The sequence below is a fragment of the Mobula hypostoma genome, chromosome X1 (assembly GCF_963921235.1).
Source record: "Mobula hypostoma chromosome X1, sMobHyp1.1, whole genome shotgun sequence".
Classification (NCBI taxonomy): Eukaryota; Metazoa; Chordata; class Chondrichthyes; order Myliobatiformes; family Myliobatidae; genus Mobula; species Mobula hypostoma.
The window spans coordinates 3329702-3350854 of record NC_086128.1 but is presented as its reverse complement, the minus strand read 5'-3'; the positions used below and the strand labels follow the sequence as shown (position 1 = coordinate 3350854).

The following is a 21153-nucleotide window of genomic DNA, read 5'->3' as shown; positions in this document are numbered from 1 at the left end:
GCTGTGCTACTGTGGCACGTGAAATAATCGTTAGAGTGTGGAACCCTGCAATCCATTGAAAGTTGTTGAGGGAAATGGTTTTTTCCCCTTTAGAATGGAAGTTAGACAATTACACAAGAGAAAAGGAAATAGAAAGACATGCTGGGAATTGAGATAGAATGCCAGCAGGACAAGTAGAGTGAAATAACTGGTTTCCTTTAGGCTTACTATGTCAATGCAATTTAATATTTAAGTACTATTCAAAAAGATGTACTTATCCATTAAGCTTCACAGTAACAATAGCATCTCAGCTTGCTCTCGGGGTGACATGAAATTAATGGAACATGTGTCTCTTCCCTGACTCAACGAATCAGAATCAGATTTAATATCACTGACATACGTTGTGACATTTGTTGTGGAAAAGTGATAGGGAAACCACTTGAGATAAGGAGTTATTCCTGTACCCAACACACATATCCAAACTGAGGGCATGACACATGCAGGAGTGACGACACCTGTAGAAACTTGGGTTGCAGCTGGTTGTGAGTAGAAATGGTTACCTCAGAGATGCTTGGTTGTGTACCTACCTCATAAATGTGTGCTATCCCTTGTAGAGTGTTGTTCTTCACCACCGTATCTAAAGGCGATTCCAAATTGGTAAATGGGAGGAATACCTTGTTGGGCTGTGAAACCCTGATGTTAAAAAAAAAGGTTATTATGCTGTGTAACAAAATACTCTGCTCAATTCCTGACCTTATAAAAATAATTTCTAAAACATGGAAAGTCTGCAGATGCTGGAAATCCAAAGCAACACACACAAAATGCTGGGGGAACTCAGCAGGTCAGGTAGCATCTGTGAAAATGAATCAACAGTAAATGTGAACATGCCATCTCCTTCTCTCAGTTCCTCTCAGGATGAGGCTTTTCATTCCAGAACAACTGAATGTTCTTTTTCAAAGAAAGGGGCTTCCCTTCCTCCACCATCAATGCTGTTTTCACTCGCATCTCTTCTATTTTACACACACCTGCCCTCACCCCATCCTCCCATCACCCTACCAGGGATAGGGTTTTTCTTGTCCTCACCTACCACCCCACCAGCCTCTGCATCCAGCACATAATTCTATGTGACTTTGCCATCTCCAATGGGATCCCACCACAAGTACACCTTTCCCACCCCTCCCCCAACTTTCTGCTTTCCGCAGGGATTGCTCCCTGCGTGACTCTGGAATTTAGAAGATTGAGGGGGGATCTTATCGAAAAGTATAAACTCCTAAAGGGATTGGACAGGCTAGATGCAGGAAGATTGTTCCCGATGTTGGGGAAGTCCAGAACGAGGGGTCATAGTTTAAGGTTAAAGGGGAAGCCTTTTAGGACAAGGATGGGGAAAAATTTCTTCACACAGAGAGTAGTGAATCTGTGGAATTCTCTGCCACAGGAAACAGTTGAGGCTAGTTCATTGGCTATATTTAAGAGGGAGTTAGATATGGCCCTTGTGGCTAAAGGGATCAGGGGGTATGGAGAGAAGGCAGGTACAGGGTTCTGAGTTGGATGATCAGCCGTGATCATACTGAATGGCGGTGCAGGCTCGAAGGGCCGAATGGCCTACTCCTGCACCTATTTTCTATGTCTCTATGACTCCCATGTCGATTCATCCCTCCCTACTGATCTCCCTCCTGGCACTTATCCTTGCAAGCAGAACAAGTGCGACACCTGCCCCTACACCTCCTCCCTCATTACCATTCAGGGCCCCAAACAGTCCTTCCAGATGAGGCGACACATCACCTGTGAGTCTGTTGGGGTCACATATTGTATCTGGCACTCCTGGTGTGGCCTCCTGTATATCGGTGAGACCCAGCATAGATTGGGAAACAGCTTCACTGAGCACCTACACTCTGTCGACCAGAAAAAGTGGGATCTCCCAATGGCCACCCATTTTAATTCCACTTCCCATTCCCATTCCGACATGTCAGTCCATGGCCTCCTCTACTGCCACGATGAAGCCACACTCAGGTTGGAAGAGTAACACCTTATATTCTGCCTGGGTAGCCTCCAAACTGATGGCATGAACATTGACTTCTCAAACTTCTGGTAATTACCCACCCCCACCTCACCATTCTCCATTCCCATTTCCCTCTCTTTTCCTATCTCCTAACCGGCCCATCATCCCATCATCTCTGTCTGGTGCTCCTCTCCTTCCCTTTCTTCCACAGCCTCTGTCCTCTCCAGTCAGATTCTCCCTTCTCCAGCCCTTTTATCTCTTTCACCATCGACTTCCCAGCTCTTTACTTCACCCATCCCCCACTGTCAACTATCACCTACTCCTTATATTTCTTCCTCCCCTCCCCTACCTTCTTATCTGACTTCTATTCTTTTTTCTCCAGTCCTGATGAAGGGTCTCGGCCCAAAACATTGACTGTTTACTCTTTTCCATAGATGCTGCCTGACCTGCTGAGTTCCTTCAGCATTTGATGTGTGTAGCTTGGACTTCCAGCATATGCAGATTTTCTCGTTTGTGAAACAGTAAATGTTTCAGGCCGAGACCCTTCTTCAGGACTGAGCAGGAGGAAGATGCCAGAATAAAAAGGTGGGGGAAGGGGAAAGATTCATTTCTTGCCTTGTTAGATTTTCCTTTAACAGACAGATCTACCCTGACTCAATTTCATTGACTTGAGACAACAGTTGGTCACGTAACCCTTTCTTCCCTCTCAAACCAGTGTAGGATAAATCTTTTCCTTGGCTGTTGAACATCACAGAACAAATCAGTAACAGATGTTGTTTTTAAATAGACAGATAAACAGGTCATGATATTCACCATCTGATTTTTATTTTGGTACTTCCCTAAGACAGTACTCAATGAGTAAGTGGTAAAGATGGGCTTCACTCCTTATTCCACATATCCTGGGCCTAATGTGACCCTGTAGCATTAAGTGATTGAATATGAAACTAATAGTTTTCTCCCCTATCACCTAACTGTGGCAAATCCCAAACTTGCTGCACCAACTGCATCAGCATTCTAAAGTAAACTGCTGAGGGCTGGTGAGAGTATCTTAAAGTCTTCTTCATGTTCTCTTCCAAAGAACATATCCTAACTTGAACATTTATAAAAATTCATTTTTTTAGGCAGGTTAAAACCCTGGAATCAGATTTACTATCACTGACACATGTCATCAAATTTGCTTTTGTGCAGTCCATTGCAATACATAAAATATTCTATAAATTATGAAAAGAAATAGATAAGAATCAGGTTTCTTATCACCGGCATGTGACGTGAAATTTGTTAACTTAGCAGCAGCAGTTCAATGCAATACATAATCTAGCAGAGAGAAAAAAATTAAACAAGTAAATCAATTACATATATTGAATAGGTTAAAAAAACATGCAAAAACAGAAATACTGTAGATTTAAAAAAAGTGAAGTAGTGTCCAAAGCTTCAATGTCCATTTAGGAATCGGATGGCAGAGGGGAAGAAGCTGTTCCTGAATCGCTGAGTGTGTGCCTTCAGGTTTCTGTACCTCCTACCTGATGGTAACAGTGAGAAAAGGGCATGCCCTGGGTGCTGGAGGTCCTTAATAATGGACGCTGCCTTTCTGAGACACCGCTCCCTGAAGATGTCCTGGGTACTTCGTAGGCTAGTACCCAAGATGGAGCCGACTAAATTTACAACCTTCTGCAGCTTCTTTCAGTCCTGTGCAGTAGCCCCTCCATACCAGACAGTGATGCAGCCTGTCAGAATGCTCTCCATGGTACATCTATAGAAGTTTTTGAGTGTATTTGTTGACATACCAAATCTCATCAAACTCCTAATGAAGTATAGCCGCTGTCTTGCCTTCTTTATAATGACATTGATATGTTGGGACCAGGTTAGATCCTCAGAGATCTTGACACCCAGGAACTTGAAACTGCTCACTCTCTCCACTTCTGGTCCCTCTATGAGGATTGGTACGTGTTCCTTCGTCTTACCCTTCCTGAAGCCCACAATCAGCTCTTTTGTCTTACTGACGTTGAGTGCCAGGTTGTTGCTGCGACTAGTTGGCATATCTCACTCCTGTATGCCCTTTCATCACCATTTGAGATTCTACCAACAATGGTTGTATCGTCAGCAAATTTATAGATGGTATCTGAGCTATGCCTAGCCACACAGTCATGTGTACATTGAAAGTAGAGCAGTGGGCTAAGCACACACCCAAGGTGCGCCAGTGCTGATCGTCAGCAAGAAGGATATGTTATCACCAATCTGTACAGACTGTGGTCTTCTGGTTAGGAAGTCGAGGATCCAATTGCAGAGGAAGGTACAGAGGCCCAGGTTCTGCAACTTCTCAATCAGGATTGTGGGAATGATGGTATTAAATGCTGAGCTATAGTCGATGAACTGTATCCTGACATAGGTGTTTGTGTTGTCCAGGTGGTCAAAAGCCGTGTGAAGATCTATTATGGTGATAGGTAAATTGCAATGGGTCCAGGTCCTTGCTGAGGCAGGAGTTCAGTCTAGTCATGACCAACCTCTCAAAGCATTTCATCACTGCAGATGTGAGTGCTACCGGGCGATAGTCATTAAGGCAGCCCACATTACTCTTCTTAGGCACTGGTATAATTGTTGCCTTTTGAAGCAAGTGGGAACTTCCGCCCGTAGCAGTGAGAGGTTGAAAATGTCCTTGAATACTCCCGCCAGCTGATTGGCACAGGTTTTCAGAGCCTTACCAGGTACTCCATCGGGACCTTCTGCCTTGTGAGGGTTCACTCTCTTTAAAGACAGTCTAACATTGGCCTCTGAGACAGAGATCACAGGGTCATCAGGTGCAGCAGGGATCTTCACAGATGTAGTTGTGTTCTCCCTTTCAAAGCAGGCATAGAAGGCGTTGAGTTCATCTGGTAGTGAAGCATTGCTGCCATTCATGCTATTGGGTTTCGCTTTGTAGGAAGTAATGTCTTGCAGACCCTGTCAGAGTTGTCGTACATCCGATGTCACCTCCAACCTCATTCAAAATTGTCTCTTTGCCCTTGAAATAGCCCTCCGCAAATCATATCTGGTTTTCTGGTACAGGCCTGGGTTGCCAGACTTGGAATGCCACAGATCAGCCTTCAGCAGACGACGTACCTCCTGGTTCATCCACAGCTTTTGGTTTGGGAATGTACAGTAAGTCTTTGTAGGCACACACTCACCCACACGGGTTTTAATGAAGTCAATAACAACTGCAGCATACTCATCCGGGTCTGAAGGTGAATCCCTGAATACAGTCCAATCCACCGATTCAAAGCAGTCCTGCAGGCGCTCCTGTGCTTCCCTTGTCCATACCTTCTTGGTCCTCACTACTGGTGCTGCAGTCTTCAGTCTCTGCCTATACTCAGGGAGTAGAAGTACAGGCAGGTGATCAGACTTCCCGAAGTGAGGGTGTGGAATAGCACAGTAGGCATTCTTGATAGTGGTGTAACAATGGTCCAGTGTGTTGTTTCCTCTGGTATTGCAAGTGATTTATTACTGGTAATTACTTAGTGATTTTTTCAGACTGGCTTGGTTAAAATTTCCCAGAACAATGGTGAAGGTGTTACGGTGCGCTGTTTCGTGCACTTTACTGCTAGATATTCCAGGTCTGGTGAGCAGAATTGGGACAGCACTGATATATTTGTGCACCAAGAAGAGTTGATCATGAGGCATACTTCTCCACCTCTGCTTTTGAGAGACTCTGTAGATCTATCCTGACGGTGTATAGTATACCCATCGATCTTGATTGCTGCATTTGGTACAGAAGGGGTTAACCATGATTCCATGAAACAAAGGACACACGTGGTCCTAATGTCCCTCTGATTCAGCACCCTAGCTCTGAGATCATCGATTTTATTCACCAGAGACTGCACCACCAAGATAGTCGGTATAGGGAGCTTAAAACCCCGTTTCCTTAAACGCACTTGTAAGATTAAAGAAATTAAATAAGTAGTGCAAAAGAGAGCAAAAGTAATAAGGCAGTGTTCATGGGTTCAATGTCCATTCAAAAATCTGATGGCAGAGGGGACGAAGCTGTTCCTGAAACAGTGTGTCTTTCCGCTCTTGTACAGTGCCTCTTCCCTGATTGTAGCAATGAGAAGAGGGCACGTGCTGTCCAATAGTAATGTGGGAGTACCTTCACTGCATGGACAACAACCATTCTGGACTCTAGGCCTTTTAAGGATGGGGTTCACATACTAATGTTGCTAGGAATGTCAATGTTAAGTGTCAACAGGAAATAAATTAAAGAAGGGCAATCTGGTTTATGTTTATAGTTGAAGCTAGTTCGTTTTGGGTTGAAGGGTTGTTTGTGAGGAACTGAAGTGAGTATGGGAAAGTGGATAGCTTGAAATCAATATCAGAGAAGAAGAACATTCACAGTTTTGTTGAAAATAATAATGATTTTTTTTCAATCTGTGATAATCCGAAGTTAATCTTGGGGAAAGTCAAAGGTTGGAGATATAAAGGGTGGCTTATGTGCTTTGCAGTAGAACCTACAAGTGTGGCTTACCCAAGTCAGATGTTAGTCTACATTAGAGATAATACATTCTGCCACAAAGAATCCTGGGATAGGCCTGTTATTTCACAAAGATGTACTCCAAGATTGGAAAAATAGTGATTTAAATTAGACTTACCCCCTGAGAACAAGCTGAGCCACAGCTTTCACTTGCAACTTCAACTGGACCACCTCACTCTCAGAGTTTTGAGTGTTTTTACTGAAAAAGTAATTTGATAGAGTTACCAACGGTTAGGAGAACAGCACTGCTGATTACACCTGTCTTGATTCCCTGTCAAACCTTTTACTCGTATTCTCCTGAGACTTAGTGAATTAGGATCAATGACAGGTGAAAGCAGATGTGCTAATGACAGTACAAGTTGATCGTTGAAGAACGATTGCATAACATGATCCAATGATGGCATGCAGAGAGCTGCTGGTTCGACAGCAGAGATTCCTAACCTTTTTAATGCCATGGACCCCACGTTGGAACTCCTGCTCTCAAGGGTGTCTAATGTTGATGCAGTTGCAACCCTTTTGTAACAGAGATGATTCTGCTCATTTATTCTTTCCTCAGCATACACATAACAGTTTTATTTGGATCCGATTTTTATTTTTTTGGCAGTTGTCAAGGAAAGCATAAAAGGTAACCATGTTCTTTCAGTCAGCTGTGCTCTTACTTCACGTGATAATTGTTCCATCTGTATAGTGTACCTGGAAAATCTGTTTCATCCAACCAGTTAATAAAATTATGGGCCATATCACACGACAACCTTACTAATCATTTAATACCTTGGACTACCTCACTTAGTATTCTTCCATGATTAATCAATGATAGATTAATTTTTCCAAATACAATTTGGAAAACAAGAAGTCCTTCTCCATTGGATGTAGAAGGACCAGGAAAAGTTCATGATTATGATTGACAGTTGTTTGGACTTTTAAGGGAATCAAGGAAAATGGAGGGGATGTGAAAATCAGCATGGTCTTAGTGAACATTGAAGCTAGCTTGAGGGATCAAATGGCCAATCCTGTTTCTGTTCTTACTGCAATCACCTCTCTGTCCCACTCCGTAACATTACTTACTGAATTTGTCTCTCCTTGGACTGTTGCGGTCAAGGCAAGTAATGTAGTGTTGGATAGAAAAAAAAGCTGCATTTGCTTGTGCAAAACATGTTAATGAAATTCAAATTTCAATTGTCATCTCAATGTGGCTTCAACCTGCAGAGAATTTCTTTTTCATTACTTACTTAATTATCCTGGAAACAGATGCTTCTTTTTTTTCCCCTAAGTAGCCTTGGGTACAATTTTGATTTTACCTATTATGACATTTAGACCATTTGTCCTCTCAACAGTCTTAAGCAGAAAACTGTCTCTTGGAGCCACTCAGATCTGAGAGCACTACATGATATTTTTTTGATTTATCTACTAGGTATGGAGGTTCATTTCTCTGTTTCTTTTATAAGGATGGTGTAATGCAGCATGGTGGCATAGCAGCTAGTGTCACACCTTGTGGTGCCAGCGATCAGAAGGTCAGGGTTCTGTCTGTAAGGAGTTTGCACATCCTCCCCATGACTGTGTGGATTTCCTCTGGGCACTCTGGTTTCCTCCTACATTCCAAAGACGTACAGGTTAGGGATAGCAGGTTGTGGGCATGCTATGTTGGCATCAGAAGTACGGTCACACTAGCGGGCTGTCCCCAGCACACCCTCGGACTATACTGGTCACTGGCGCAAACAAGGTGTACGTGTTTCATAGTACATGTGCCAGATAAAGCTCACCTAACCTAAACCACTGCATACCATCATAGACCTCTGACTGTCAGACTCTTCTGCAGGATCACTCTCAATAATTACTTCTTGTCCTTCAGAGTGCAACCAGTCCAACCATTTTCAACCAAAAAATATGAAAACCAATTGGATTGATGCCTAATTGGGAGCATATTTATTTATTTAGAGATACAGCACAGAATGGGTCCTTTGAGCCACACTGCCCTGCAACCCCAATTTAACAACCTAATCGGGACAATTTACAATGACCAATTAACCTAGCCAGCACCTGGCACCTGGGCTCCAGTCTGCCTTGTGTTCCTGCAACACACTGTGCAGATGTGGAATTCAGAGACAAGCTGACCCATGAAGAGGGCTGATTGTGCTGGTCAATCTTTACAGACCCTTGACAAAATATAATTCGGGCCAGTTTCTTTCCCCAATTGCACACCTAAGTAGAAGTGAGCTCTCTTACTTTAAAGAGTACCTAACCGTCCTTATACAGGGAAAAACAAAAAGGACCCTTTGCACTGCTTTGAAGAACATCAGACGACATCCTGTGGGAGGATTGGACAATTGGAACTCAGTCAAGTATTAATAATCAATTATTTGGTATTTAAACATTATGGGAGCTTGCTGTATATCCATCAGCCAATATGTGATCTACTTTATCATAGTGACTTCTTTAGGTCCAGTACATGTTCATAAAGGTAGGTTTCTTTCTTTTTGCCAGCACACATAATGTGTTGGGCCCTCACGAAGGAAACATTTCACCCTGTTGATCCACCACATATTTAGCTTCAGTGAAAAGTGGGAACAGATAATAGCAACTGAAAACTGCTTCTCCCCCTCCCCCACCACCCGGCTGAGATCTGATGCCAAATGATGTCCTCACCATCACCACATGTTGAGGATAAATCTAGCCAGATTCATAAACTATGCTGAGGATGACCTCCATTTTGGTGTCTTTTCATAGACAGAGGGTGAATCTATAGGCAACAAGGTTTTTCATCAGCTTTGCACTTTATTTTCTTTGCTGGCTGCCAGAGCTCTGTCTTGTTTCTTTGACAGTCTCCCAGGATTGAAGACTTACTTCCATATTGGTTTAGTGCATTCTGGGATGGCTGGCAGTGCCAACTTGGGGACAACAGACTCTTCCACAGATGGGGCAGACGGTGGTTGACAGGGTGGGCAGGTGTGTAATTGGTCATGTGGTGCCCTCCTTCTCCTGTTTACACAGGGCTTGGGTGTGTTCTGGTTGTGTGGATTCGAGGATGACAATGGAAATGTCTTTTTACCTTTTTATCTGCATGCTGATTGTGACGGTTTCCACCTGCTCCAAGCTGTGCACCGTGAAATGGAGTCCTGCAGATATCTAAAGAGCAACAGAATAAATTGGCCACTTTTATTGTCATCGCAGCTGTTTCAGTAAAGGAGCCAGCTGTTTAGCATGTAAATAAAGTCATGCAGCAATTAATAACCAATACGCACTGTTGCAAATAATGCAGGGCCAGATTAACACAAAAAAAACTCAGACTTGTTACTTTCTGTCTGCCTTTCGGGGTTAGAACATGCATAATTAATATATAATACAAAAAAATCTTTGCTGAGCAGAGGTAGACACTGATGCATCTTCATCTGTGAAAATGTTACACACTGGAATAAATCTCCAGTCCTCAGAGCTGATTTCCATAGTGCTTTTCATCGGATTTAGTGCTGCTGTCCTTGTGTTATAACTAATCACTATCCAAGTTGCCACTGATCTTCCCCAAGACAATAGGTCACTGCCGTGTAAAGAGTGCAGTTTGCTGTGTAAAGAATTCAGTAGATAAACATGCTGTGTTTACAGCTCAGGAAGTGCCTTGCTGAGAGAAGAATTTGAAACTGCCCTTACATTAATCAAGAAAGTCTAGGCACAATGTCCATTATGATTTTTGTTTTAATTTATTCCTGAGTTTCTTAGGAAAGCCAGCTGCTGTTGCCCATCATTAACTGGTCTTGTGAAGGTGATGGTGAGCTAGCTTTTTGATTTAGTTTAGTCTGATTGGTATCTGATCTGCCTTGGAAACCAAGTCACAATGATACTTCCCTAAACCACTGTCATGCTGTCTTCCCATGAAAAGGCACCCAGCAATGGGGGATTAGTGGGAAATACATAGGTGCAAAGCCCAGTGACAGAAAGGGAAAAAAAATATAGGGTGCAGATACATCGGTTGCAGTTTGAGGCATTCGAAGGGTTAGTTATTTACCGTCAGCTTCACCTTTAGCTCAACGACAAATCAAGGTCTTTGATAGGAATCACAGGTCTCACCTTTGTGTTATTTTCCATTGGATTCCCAAGGTCACAGCTCACTGCTTGACTGCCATTACTCATCACTGGGTTACAACTCAATTTGGTAGGGATCTTGAAAGGAATTCAAAAAAGGCATGTTAAAATAGCACTATAGAAAAGTAACTAGAAGGCAATAACATAAGTTGAAGTGTTTCAAAATAAACCATCAGTGACTCAAAGAGAAACAAACCATTGTCTGTTCTGCTTCGGAGTTGTGCAAACTCACCCTCATTAGTCCCCTGGTCATCCAGAGTTCTGGAGGCCTCATTAAAACTTGGTAAACTACCAGAATCCTTTTATAGAGCATCGATCTCTTTAATATTAAAGAAGGATAAAGACCCCGCTCAATGCGCATCTTATAGACCAATATCCTTGTTAAATGTTGACTCCAAGATTTTTTCTAAGTTATTAGCAAATAGACTAGGAAAAGCACTTCCTTTTATTATTTCGGAAGACCAAACGTGTTTTATTAAGAATCGCTACTCTTTTTATAATATTTGTATACTTTTAAATATTGTCTATACCCCGTCACAAAATGATCCTAAATGCGTCATTTTCCTAGACGCTGAAAAAGCCTTTGACAGGGTCAAATGACCCTACTTATTTAAGGTGCTTGAAATGTTTAACTTCAGCCGGAAATTTATATCCTGGATCAAATTGCTATACCATTCTCCTATGGCCTCAGTTTGTACTAACACTCTAAACACACCTTTTTTTCCTCTTTTTCCTCTTTTTCAAGGTACCAGACAAAATTGTCCTCTTAGCCCTTTATTATTTGATATAGCATTAGAACCACTTGCAATTGCTATTCGAGAATCCCCAAATATTATTGATATAACCTGTGGGTTAAAGTCTCATAAAGTATCACTTTATGCTGATGACTTACTTTATATATTTCCAATCCTCAAAATCTATTCCAGCAGCTTTAGATTTATTAGCACAATTTAGTCTTTTATCAGGATACAAATTAAATCTTAATAAGAGTGAACTTTTCCCTATTAATAAGCAAGTTCCCTTATATCAGAACCTGCCGTTTAGATTGGTTAATAATCATTTTTCATATCTTGGGATTAAAATTACCTGTAAACATAAGGATTTATTTAAGACCAATTACTTACCCTTAATTGACAATATTACACAACTTTCCTTTAAATGGTCTCCACTTTATTTAACTTTGACTGGTCGTATTAATGCTGTTAAGATGTTTATTCTGCCAAAATTTTTATATATATTTCAGGCATTACCGATTTTTGTTCCAAAAATCCTTTTTCGATAAAGTAGACTCTAAAATCTCTTCATTTATTTGGCAAAATAAAAACCCAAGATTGGGTAGAATACATCTACAGAAAGCTAAGAGAGATAGAGGCTTGGCATTACTTAACTTTAGATTTTATTATTGGGCAATTGATATTCGACACATGAAATTTTGGTTACTTGACCAAGATACACCATCCTTTCCTAAGTGGGTAGTTTTGGAATTACATTCTGTTCAAGGCTATGCACTTGGCTCTATATTAGGATCTTCTCTTCCTTCCGATTTGAAACGCTATAAACAGGTTTGCAACCCGATAGTTCAACACACCTTATGTATCTGGTTTTAATTCCGAAATTTTTTGATCTTAATCAATTTGTGCTAGCGATTCCTATTATTGGTAATATATTTTTTCTCCCTTCCTCTACGGACCGTGCCTTTCAAATTTGGAAGACTAATGGTATATCACGGTGCTTATTTTCAGATGGCTTCCTTATCTCTTTTGAACAATTATCTAACAAATACAATTTACCAAGAACACATTTTTTTAAAAGATATTTGCAAGTTAGAAATTTCCTAAATACCATACATTCTTCCTTTACGGCGTTACCCCCTACAAATATTTTAGACGCTATCATTAACCTTAACCAGTGTCAGAAAGGTGTAATGGCTACTATTTATAATACTATCATGAAACTTAGGAAAGCTCCATTTGATAAGATTAGGACTGACTGGGAAAAGGAATTGGGCCTTACTATCCCGGCGGATAGTAAGGCCCAATTTCTTTTCCCAGTCATCATGAAGACCCTGGAGAGACTTGCTCTGGAGCTGCTCCGGCCTATGGTCAGGCCACACTTAGATCCCCTCCAGTTCGCCTACCAGCCCCGACTAGGAGTTGAGGATGCCATCGTCTACCTGCTGAACTGTGTCTACGCCCACTTGGACAAGCCAGCAAGCACTGTGAGGGTCATGTTTTTTGACTTCTCCAGTGCGTTCAACACCATCTGCCCTGCTCTGCTGGGGGAGAAGCTGACAGCGATGCAGGTGGATGCTTCCCTGGTATCATGGATTCTTGATTACCTGACTGGCAGACCACAGTACGTGTGCTTGCAACACTGTGTGTCCGACAGAGTGATCAGCAGCACTGGGGCTCCACAGGGGACTGTCTTGTCTCCCTTTCTCTTCACCATTTACACCTCAGACTTCAACTACTGCACAGAGTCTTGTCATCTTCAGAAGTTTTTGGATGATTCTGCCATAGTTGGGTGCATCAGCAAGGGAGATGAGGCTGAGTACAGGGCTACGGTAGGAAACTTTGTCACATGGTGTGAGCAGAATTATCTGCAGCTTAATGTGAAAAAGACTAAGGAGCTGGTGGTAGACCTGAGGAGAGCTAAGGTACCGGTGACCCCTGTTTCCATCCAGGGGGTCAGTGTGGACATGGTGGAGGATTACAAATACCTGGGGATACGAATTGACAATAAACTAGACTGGTCAAAGAGCACTGAGGCTGTCTACAAGAAGGGTCAGAGCCGTCTCTATTTCCTGAGGAGACTGAGGTCCTTTAACATCTGCTGGACGATGCTGAGGATGTTCTACGAGTCTGTGGTGGCCAGTGCTATCATGTTTGTTGTTGTGTGCTGGGGCAGCAGGCTGAGGGTAGCAGACACCAACAGAATCAACAAACTCATTTGTAAGGCCAGTGATGTTGTGGGGATGGAACTGGACTCTCTCACGGCAGTGTCTGAAAAGAGGATGCTGTCCAAGTTGCATGCCATCTTGGTCAATGTCTCCCATCCACTACATAATGTACTGGTTGGGCACAGGAGTACATTCAGCCAGAGACTCATTCCACCGAGATGCAGCACAGAGCGTCATAGGAAGTCATTCTTGCCTGTGGCCATCAAACTTTACAACTCCTCCCTTGGAGGGTCAGACACCCTGAGCCAATAGGCTGGTCCTGGACTTATTTCATAATTTACTGGCATAATTTACATATTACTATTTAACTATTTATGGTTCTATTACTGTTTATTATTTATGGTGCAATTGTAACAAAAACCAATTTCCCCTGGGATCAATGAAGTATGACTGACTATGACTATGAATGACTGGGCTCATATTTTACAACTAGTTAATACTTCCTCTATCTGCTCCAAACACTCCTTAATTCAAATTAAAGTTGTCCATAGAGCACATGTCTAAAGATAAATTAGCTCGTTTTTACTCTCATATTAACCCTCTTTGTGTTAGATGTCATGGGGAGATAGCTTCCTTGATCCACATGTTTTGGTCTTGTCCTACTCTGGAAACTTTTTGGAAAGACATTTTTAATATTATCTCAAAGGTTTTGAATAGTGATATTTCTCCCCATCCTATTACTGCTATCTTTGGATTACCTAAAACTTCTAGTAATTTATCCCCCTCAGCACATAGAATGATTGCATTTCTTACTTTAATGGTGAAAAGATGTATTCTACAACATTGGAAGGAGATTAATGCTCCAACTACGTTTCTTTGGTTCTCTCAAACGATACTGTGTCTAAATTTGGAAAAAATCAGAAGTAATCTTTATGATACTTCAGTTAAATTTGAACAGACCTGGAGATCTTTTATTCAATATTTTCATTTAATGTAACTATTTTTTTTCTCCCTGATCATACATACACTCCCTTCGTAGATTCTATCTGCTATTAGCGGAGGTCCAGTTTGAGGACGTGATTGTTTAACTTGTTCAAGTCTACCATTTACTTAGTTAGCCCGTTGCTTTGCTTTGTAGGTTAGTTGCTCGGTAGGTTTTTTTCTTGAGTTTTTTTTATTGATATATATGGAAAATTAGTACACAATTATATTACCTTGTTATTTTATAACTAACTTACGTTGTTTGCATTGTTTTTTTTTGTATTAATATTGTTTGTATATTTATATCTTAACAATGTATTGGTTGCTATGTTTTACCTTTTGTGTATTAATTCAATAAAAAGATTTAAAAAGAAAAAAAAGGAGTTGTGCAAACTTACATTCAAAATATCTGAGACTTCTTGCAGACATTAAAGAGGCACTACATCACCACTACCCACTGTTGAATGCAAGATCATCACTAAACTTTCTTTAACTGATGGTAAAGAGGTTCTTCCCACCCTATAATTTCAACTGCACTTGCTATTCAGTTTACAGTGATTACAAATTGCACTGAAACACAGTGCAAGTTCATAATTAGTTCATAGAGTTACTCATGAAAACGCGCTTGTCTGCCCCTCAACTCTATCTGAGCACCAGGAACCCATTCATACTAATTCCAGTTATGCTTTAATTTTTCCTCATATTCCCATAAACTCTGCACAGATTCTACCACTGAACTACACGAGCGGCAAGTTACAGTGGCCAAATAACTTACTGACTCCACATCACTGGAAGCACCCAAGAGAAATCCATGCAGTCATATAGAAAAGATGTAAACGCCACAGACAGCACTGGAGGCAAGGATCACACTGGAAGGATAGAATATGGATGGGACCCCAGCTACCCAGCCTGACATCCGCAATGCCATCAGTAAAATGTGGGACCATGCTGGTCGATATGGTTCAGTCTCACACTGTGGGCTTCCCGGATGTATGGGATTAATTTCCAACAGTTACCAGCTACAATGAGACAATGATGAGTGAAATCATCGAAACTGCACCAGATACGCTTTTGCCTTAATCTCTGCATGAGAGCCATTTTTGAAATGGATGCAAATTATCCCAACAGTAACTTAAAAGGCCTTTCATTTTGGGCATATGTAGAGTCATCTGCTGTGTGGAGGTGATGTGGTAAAGATGCACAGCAATGTCAATGCTCCCTGCGTTTTGGGATGGAACACTACTGTTTAGATTGATGCTGTAATGGAGTGGTATAACTTTAATGTTAAGTTACTGCTTCCGAGTCACAGTGATGGCATTAGCATTCAGTTTGAGTGTTCCAATTAACAACTCTGTTGGTCTAACATTTATTGTTTTTCCTTTAATTCTGCATAGTTCTCATTAAAATTCAGTGCCTCTCCCTTAGCACTTGGCCCATAACCGCACACTTGCGTCAGCTTGTCTATGCACAATACCCACAACTTTCTACAGATGTGCAGAGGACAGCATCATTGGAAACTGCACTGCAACCTATAGGATTCTACAAGAGGTAGTTAAAACTGCCCAACACAACACTGGCACCAAGATGGTGCCGTAAAAACACCAGTAATATCGTGAAGGACCCCACCCACCCTGCTTGTGGACTGTTTGTCCCACTCCCACCAGGGAGGAGGCTACGTACATCCACGTCAGGACCACCAGACTCAAAAAACAGTTACTTCTCCCAAGATGTCAGGCTGATTAACTCCTCCACATATTAACTCACCCCACCAGACCCACCAGCATTACATACACATCCCCTGCATCACTTTATGTATAGGCAATCAGTTTATGTATATAACAGTTACCTGTACATTATGGATTATAGGATTGCTTTTATATTTATATTTATTGTGTTTTGTTTTTGTTTATTGTAGTGTTCATTATGATTATTGTGTTTTTTAAGTTGCTTTGGATCCAGGATAACAATCATTTCCTTCTCCTCTACACTTGTGTACTGAATAATGTGGGTGGAGATATGTCTCTACCATAGATGTAAGGCACTCCTTCCCTCCTCTAGCCTGCAGTTCACCCTTGGGCAAGATGTAGCACCTAGATCCCCACATTCCCTGATCAGGGTCATGTGAAGCCAGGGGGGCAGGTGGTGGATGCTCGTACGAGCAGCCGGTGCAGATGACAAGTCCTGGTTATGCAACCACTGACGCCAGACAGACAGTCTCTGAAGAGTATTGATAATGGCTGGGGTCACCTGTCTTGTAAAGACACTGCCCAGAAGGCGGCAATGGCAAACCACTTCAGTGGAAAAACCTGCCAAGAACAATCATGGTCAAGAAAAGACCGTGATCGTCCACATTATATGACACAGCACATAACGAATGAATAAACTGAAGAAAATCCACACAATCTTGAATGTTGGGAATGCGGGGATACAGAAGACAACATTGTCCAAGACCAACAAATGGTCACCCAAACTGCTGCTTAACATGATTAACTCAGCTTACACATCTGTTCAGTGTGCACTGCAAGCAGACATTTCTAAAATAGAAATTCCTCAAATTTTCTGAAGCTTAGTTACTTGAAACTTCAGGGGGTTTCACATTATCAGCAGAGTTTGCTACCGGCTTCAAATGCCCTGTCTGTTTCGGAAACTATTGGCAGCAAGGCCATTAGAAACCAGAGAGGGACTGGTTGTGGTGTTTTCTCAGCTTTAGTTTGAAAGAAAAAAAGATTGGGGAGACTGATTAGTTCTCTTCCTAAAATAATGGTAGATATATCCCAAAGAAAGTTAACCTTCTGATGTCCTTTCCTTTTAGTAGGTTCATCTACCTGTCTGTTTGAAGGTAATTAGCTTGTTCATTAGGTGTACCAGACTTGCAAGTGGTAGGATCAAATGTAATTTTCATAAAACTGCCAAAGCTGCTTGTATAAGCCTTCTACTACTTACTGTAGAAACATAGAAAACCTACAGCACAATACAGGCCCTTCAGCACACAATGCTGTGCCAAACATGTCCTTACTTTAGAAATTACCTAGGGTTACCCATAGCCCTCTACTTTTCTGAGCTCCATGTACCTATTCAGGAGTCTCTTAAAAGACCCTATTGTATCTGCCTCCACCACACTCACCGGCAGCCCATTCCACGCACTCACCACTCTCTGTGTTTATATAAAAACTTACCCCTGACATCTCCTCTGTACCTACTTCCAAGCACCTTAAAAGTGTGCCCTCTCGTGCTAGCCATTTCAGCCCTGGGAAAAAGCTTCTGACTATACACATGATCAATACCTCTCATCATCTTATACACCTCTATCAGGTCACCTCTCATCCTCTGTCGCTCCAAGGAGAAATGGCCAAGTTCACTCAACCTATTCTCATAAGACATGCTCCTCAATCCAGGCAACGTCCTTGTAAATCTCCTCTGCACCCTTTCTATGGTTTCCACATCCTTCCTGTAGTGAGGTGACCAGAACTGAGCACTGTACTCCAAGTGGGGTCTGACCAGGGTCCTATATAGCTGTAACATTACCTCTCGGCTCTTAAACTCAATTCCACGATTGATGAAGGCCAATGCACTCTATGCCTTCTCAACCACAGAGTCAACCTGCGCAGCAGCTTTGAGTGTCCTATGGACTTGGACCCCAAGATCCCTCTGATCCTCCACACTGCCAAGAGTCTTACTATTATTGCTATATTCTGCCATCATATTTGACCTACCAAAATGGACCACTTCACACTTATCTGGGTTGAACTCCATCTGCCATTTCTCAGCCCAGTTTTGCATGCTATCGATGTCCTGCTGTAACCTCTGACAGCCCTCCACACTATCCACAACATCCCCAACCTTTGTGTCATCAGCAAATTTACTAACCCATCCCTCTACTTCCTCATCCAGGTCATTTATAAAAATCACAAAGAGTAGGGGTCCCAGAACAGAGCCCTGAGGTACATCACTCATCACCGGTTACTTTTTCCTATAACTGACCCTACTACATTCCATTAACTGCCTCCAAACTCTACCATTTACCTACACACTAGGGGAAATTTACAGTGGCCAGCACATCTTTGGTCTGGATAACAACTAGAGCATCAGGTTGAAACATAAATGGTCCCTGGGAGAACAGGCAAACTGCGCAGAGAACTCATATAGATGTTGTACTGATAGATCAGAACATAAACTGGGAGATAACTTTACAAACACTGGTTATGTCACACATGGAGTATTGGTCACCACACGACAGCAATGATGTGATTGTACAGGAGACATTGCAATGGAGATTCACCAGGACATTGCATGAATTGGAGGTTGTTAGTTTTAAGGAGGGATTGAATAGGCTGGACTTATTTTCCCTGAAATGTAGGAGGCTGAAGGGTGACCAAGTTGGAGACATATAAAATTACAAGATGCATCCTTTTCCGATGGTAAGTGTATCATAAACAAGAAGGTATGGGGATAGTTCTAAAGCGAACCTGGGGGATTTTTAAAAAAACATAAGCAGAGAGTAGTTGATTCCTGGTTTGTGCTTTCAGAGGTGGTGGTGGAATCAGGTACAATCACTCTGTTTAAGAATAATTTAGACACTTGAATAGACAAGGAACTGTATGAGAAACGTCTGGCAGCTCTTGGGCTGTATTCCCTGAAGTTCAGGAGAATGAGGGGGGAATCTCATAGAAACATTCTGAATGTTAAAAGGCCTGAAGAGATTAGATATGGCAAAGTTATTTCCCATGGTAGGGGAGTCCAGGACAAGAGGGCACGATTTCAGGTCCACTTAGAACATGATGCGAAGAAATTACTTTAGTCAGAGGGTGGTAAATCTGTGGAGCCACGAGCGGCTGTGGAGGCCAAGTCATTGGGTTCATTCAAGGCAGAGAAAGGTAGGTTCTTGATGAGCCAGGGCATCAAAGGGTACGGGGAGAAAGCAGGGGAGTGGGGATGACTGGAAGAATTGGATCAGCCCATGATTGAATGGTGGCGCAGACTCAATGGGCCGAATGGCCTACTTCTGTACCTATATCTTATGGTCTTATGGACAAGTCATAGAAGTATATGGACAAAGTGCAGGCAAATGGGATTAGAGTAGATGGGCAAAACATTCACCCTAAATGTGGCAAGTGAAGGTTCTGTTTGTATCCTGTGTAATTCAATGACAAGTGAACGATATGAAATTGACTCATTAGGAAGAAATACAATCTTTAAATTACTTCTGTTTGTTTTAAGTGGTAAATATTTAACTTCCAATTCTTTTCAAGGTGTGCTTTTGGACAACCAATGGAATCTGTAATCTCAATAGACCTGCTCAAGGACTTTAAATTGACAGGATGACATGTTTTGTGGGATAAAACAGTGCTGGAACACAATGGAATCACTAACACACAGGGAGTAAATCCTCGGAAATATGTCAATGACAATCATCCCACAAGGACAATCCTATTTGTTTATGATTAAATGACAATTTTCACAGTCAGTTTACTGGACTCTGCATCATGGTGATACACCTAGTGCTGCTTCAGAGACATGGATGCGAACCTGACCGTGGCTGCTGTCTGTGTCAGGTAACTGTGGAATTCCTGAGAATGCTCTGATTCACTCTCACATCCCAAACAGGTACAGATTGGTCAGTTCATTGTCAGCCCTGAATTCCCAATCACAGGGGAGGGTGGTAGGAGACTAGGTGTGGAGGTTGATGGAAATGTGAGAGAAACAGGTTACAGGACATAAGGACGAGAATAGAGTAGCTCTGATAGCTGGCACTGTTTCAGTAGGGTGAATGGCCATTGTCAGAAATATGATTGAATATGGAACAATAGCAGCAACCATACCTCATAATCTCGCACAACACTTATGAAGTCAACTTGAGGAGGGAGGGGGATATGCAGTTCAGTTTCATATGCTCCTTCTCCAAGATTGACAGCATTGAAAAAGACTGTCAGAAAATTGGATTCCCCAGCAATCAAATGGTCTTTATCTCTGTGGAAACAGTGATAAAAGAAACAGTCACTGGCAGAATTTGGATCCTTTCATTGATGAGAAACATTGAGATCTTGTGTGTGCTGAGAATTTTTTGCCCATTTATATTTCCATCTCTCAACCCCTTCCTGCATTTACTCGTGTACCAGTCATTCAAGTAGCCACTTGTCTGTGAGCATCAACATGGAAGCTCAGTCATATCTACTCAAAACTACTTTCCAGGAATCAATGAACCCAGCCGTTTCTAACGACACACACGATGGGTGTAAACAATCAGTGTTAGACATAGAACATAGAATATTACAGCACAGTACAGGCCTTTCGGCCCACAATGTTGTGCCGACCCTCAAACCCTGCCTCCCATATAAGCCCCCACCTTAGATTCCTCCATATACCTGTCTAGTAGTCTCTTAAACTTCACTAGTGTATCTGCCTAGTGGTACATCTCTCCCTTATTTCAGTGGGAGAGGCCCTATGGTCTGCCCCAACCCCAATAATCCTTTAGCAACAGTGATTTAGCAATCTATGACAACAGTGTTGCAGGACACACTCAAGAGCACTACTGTGTCATTCTTTTGCACAAATAGTATGAAAGGACAGAAATCACGTGGTTTGTGTGGGATGAGGGTTGTACATAAAATATGGAAATTGTATGAAGGAAAATATTGCCCATTTCTTAGAGTCATACAGCATGGAAATAGGCCCTGTAGCCTTTGAGTCTGTTCCAATCATCAACTGTTTAATTACACCAATTTT

The 21153-nt window shown here is 42.0% G+C and overlaps 1 protein-coding gene across 1 annotated transcript in view; it reads right to left on the bottom strand.

Moving 5' to 3' along the window:
• Window positions 1-21153, bottom strand: part of LOC134340479 (integrin alpha-8-like) — a 148476-nt gene that overhangs the window by 32456 nt on the left and 94867 nt on the right. Inside the window, exons 17-21 of the mRNA XM_063037790.1 lie at window positions 20250-20397; window positions 10536-10628; window positions 9523-9599; window positions 6595-6675; window positions 567-672 (exon numbers count right to left, since the gene is read on the bottom strand). Of these exons, the coding sequence (XP_062893860.1) occupies window positions 567-672; window positions 6595-6675; window positions 9523-9599; window positions 10536-10628; window positions 20250-20397 (505 nt within the window). The remainder of the gene's footprint in view (window positions 1-566; window positions 673-6594; window positions 6676-9522; window positions 9600-10535; window positions 10629-20249; window positions 20398-21153) is intronic.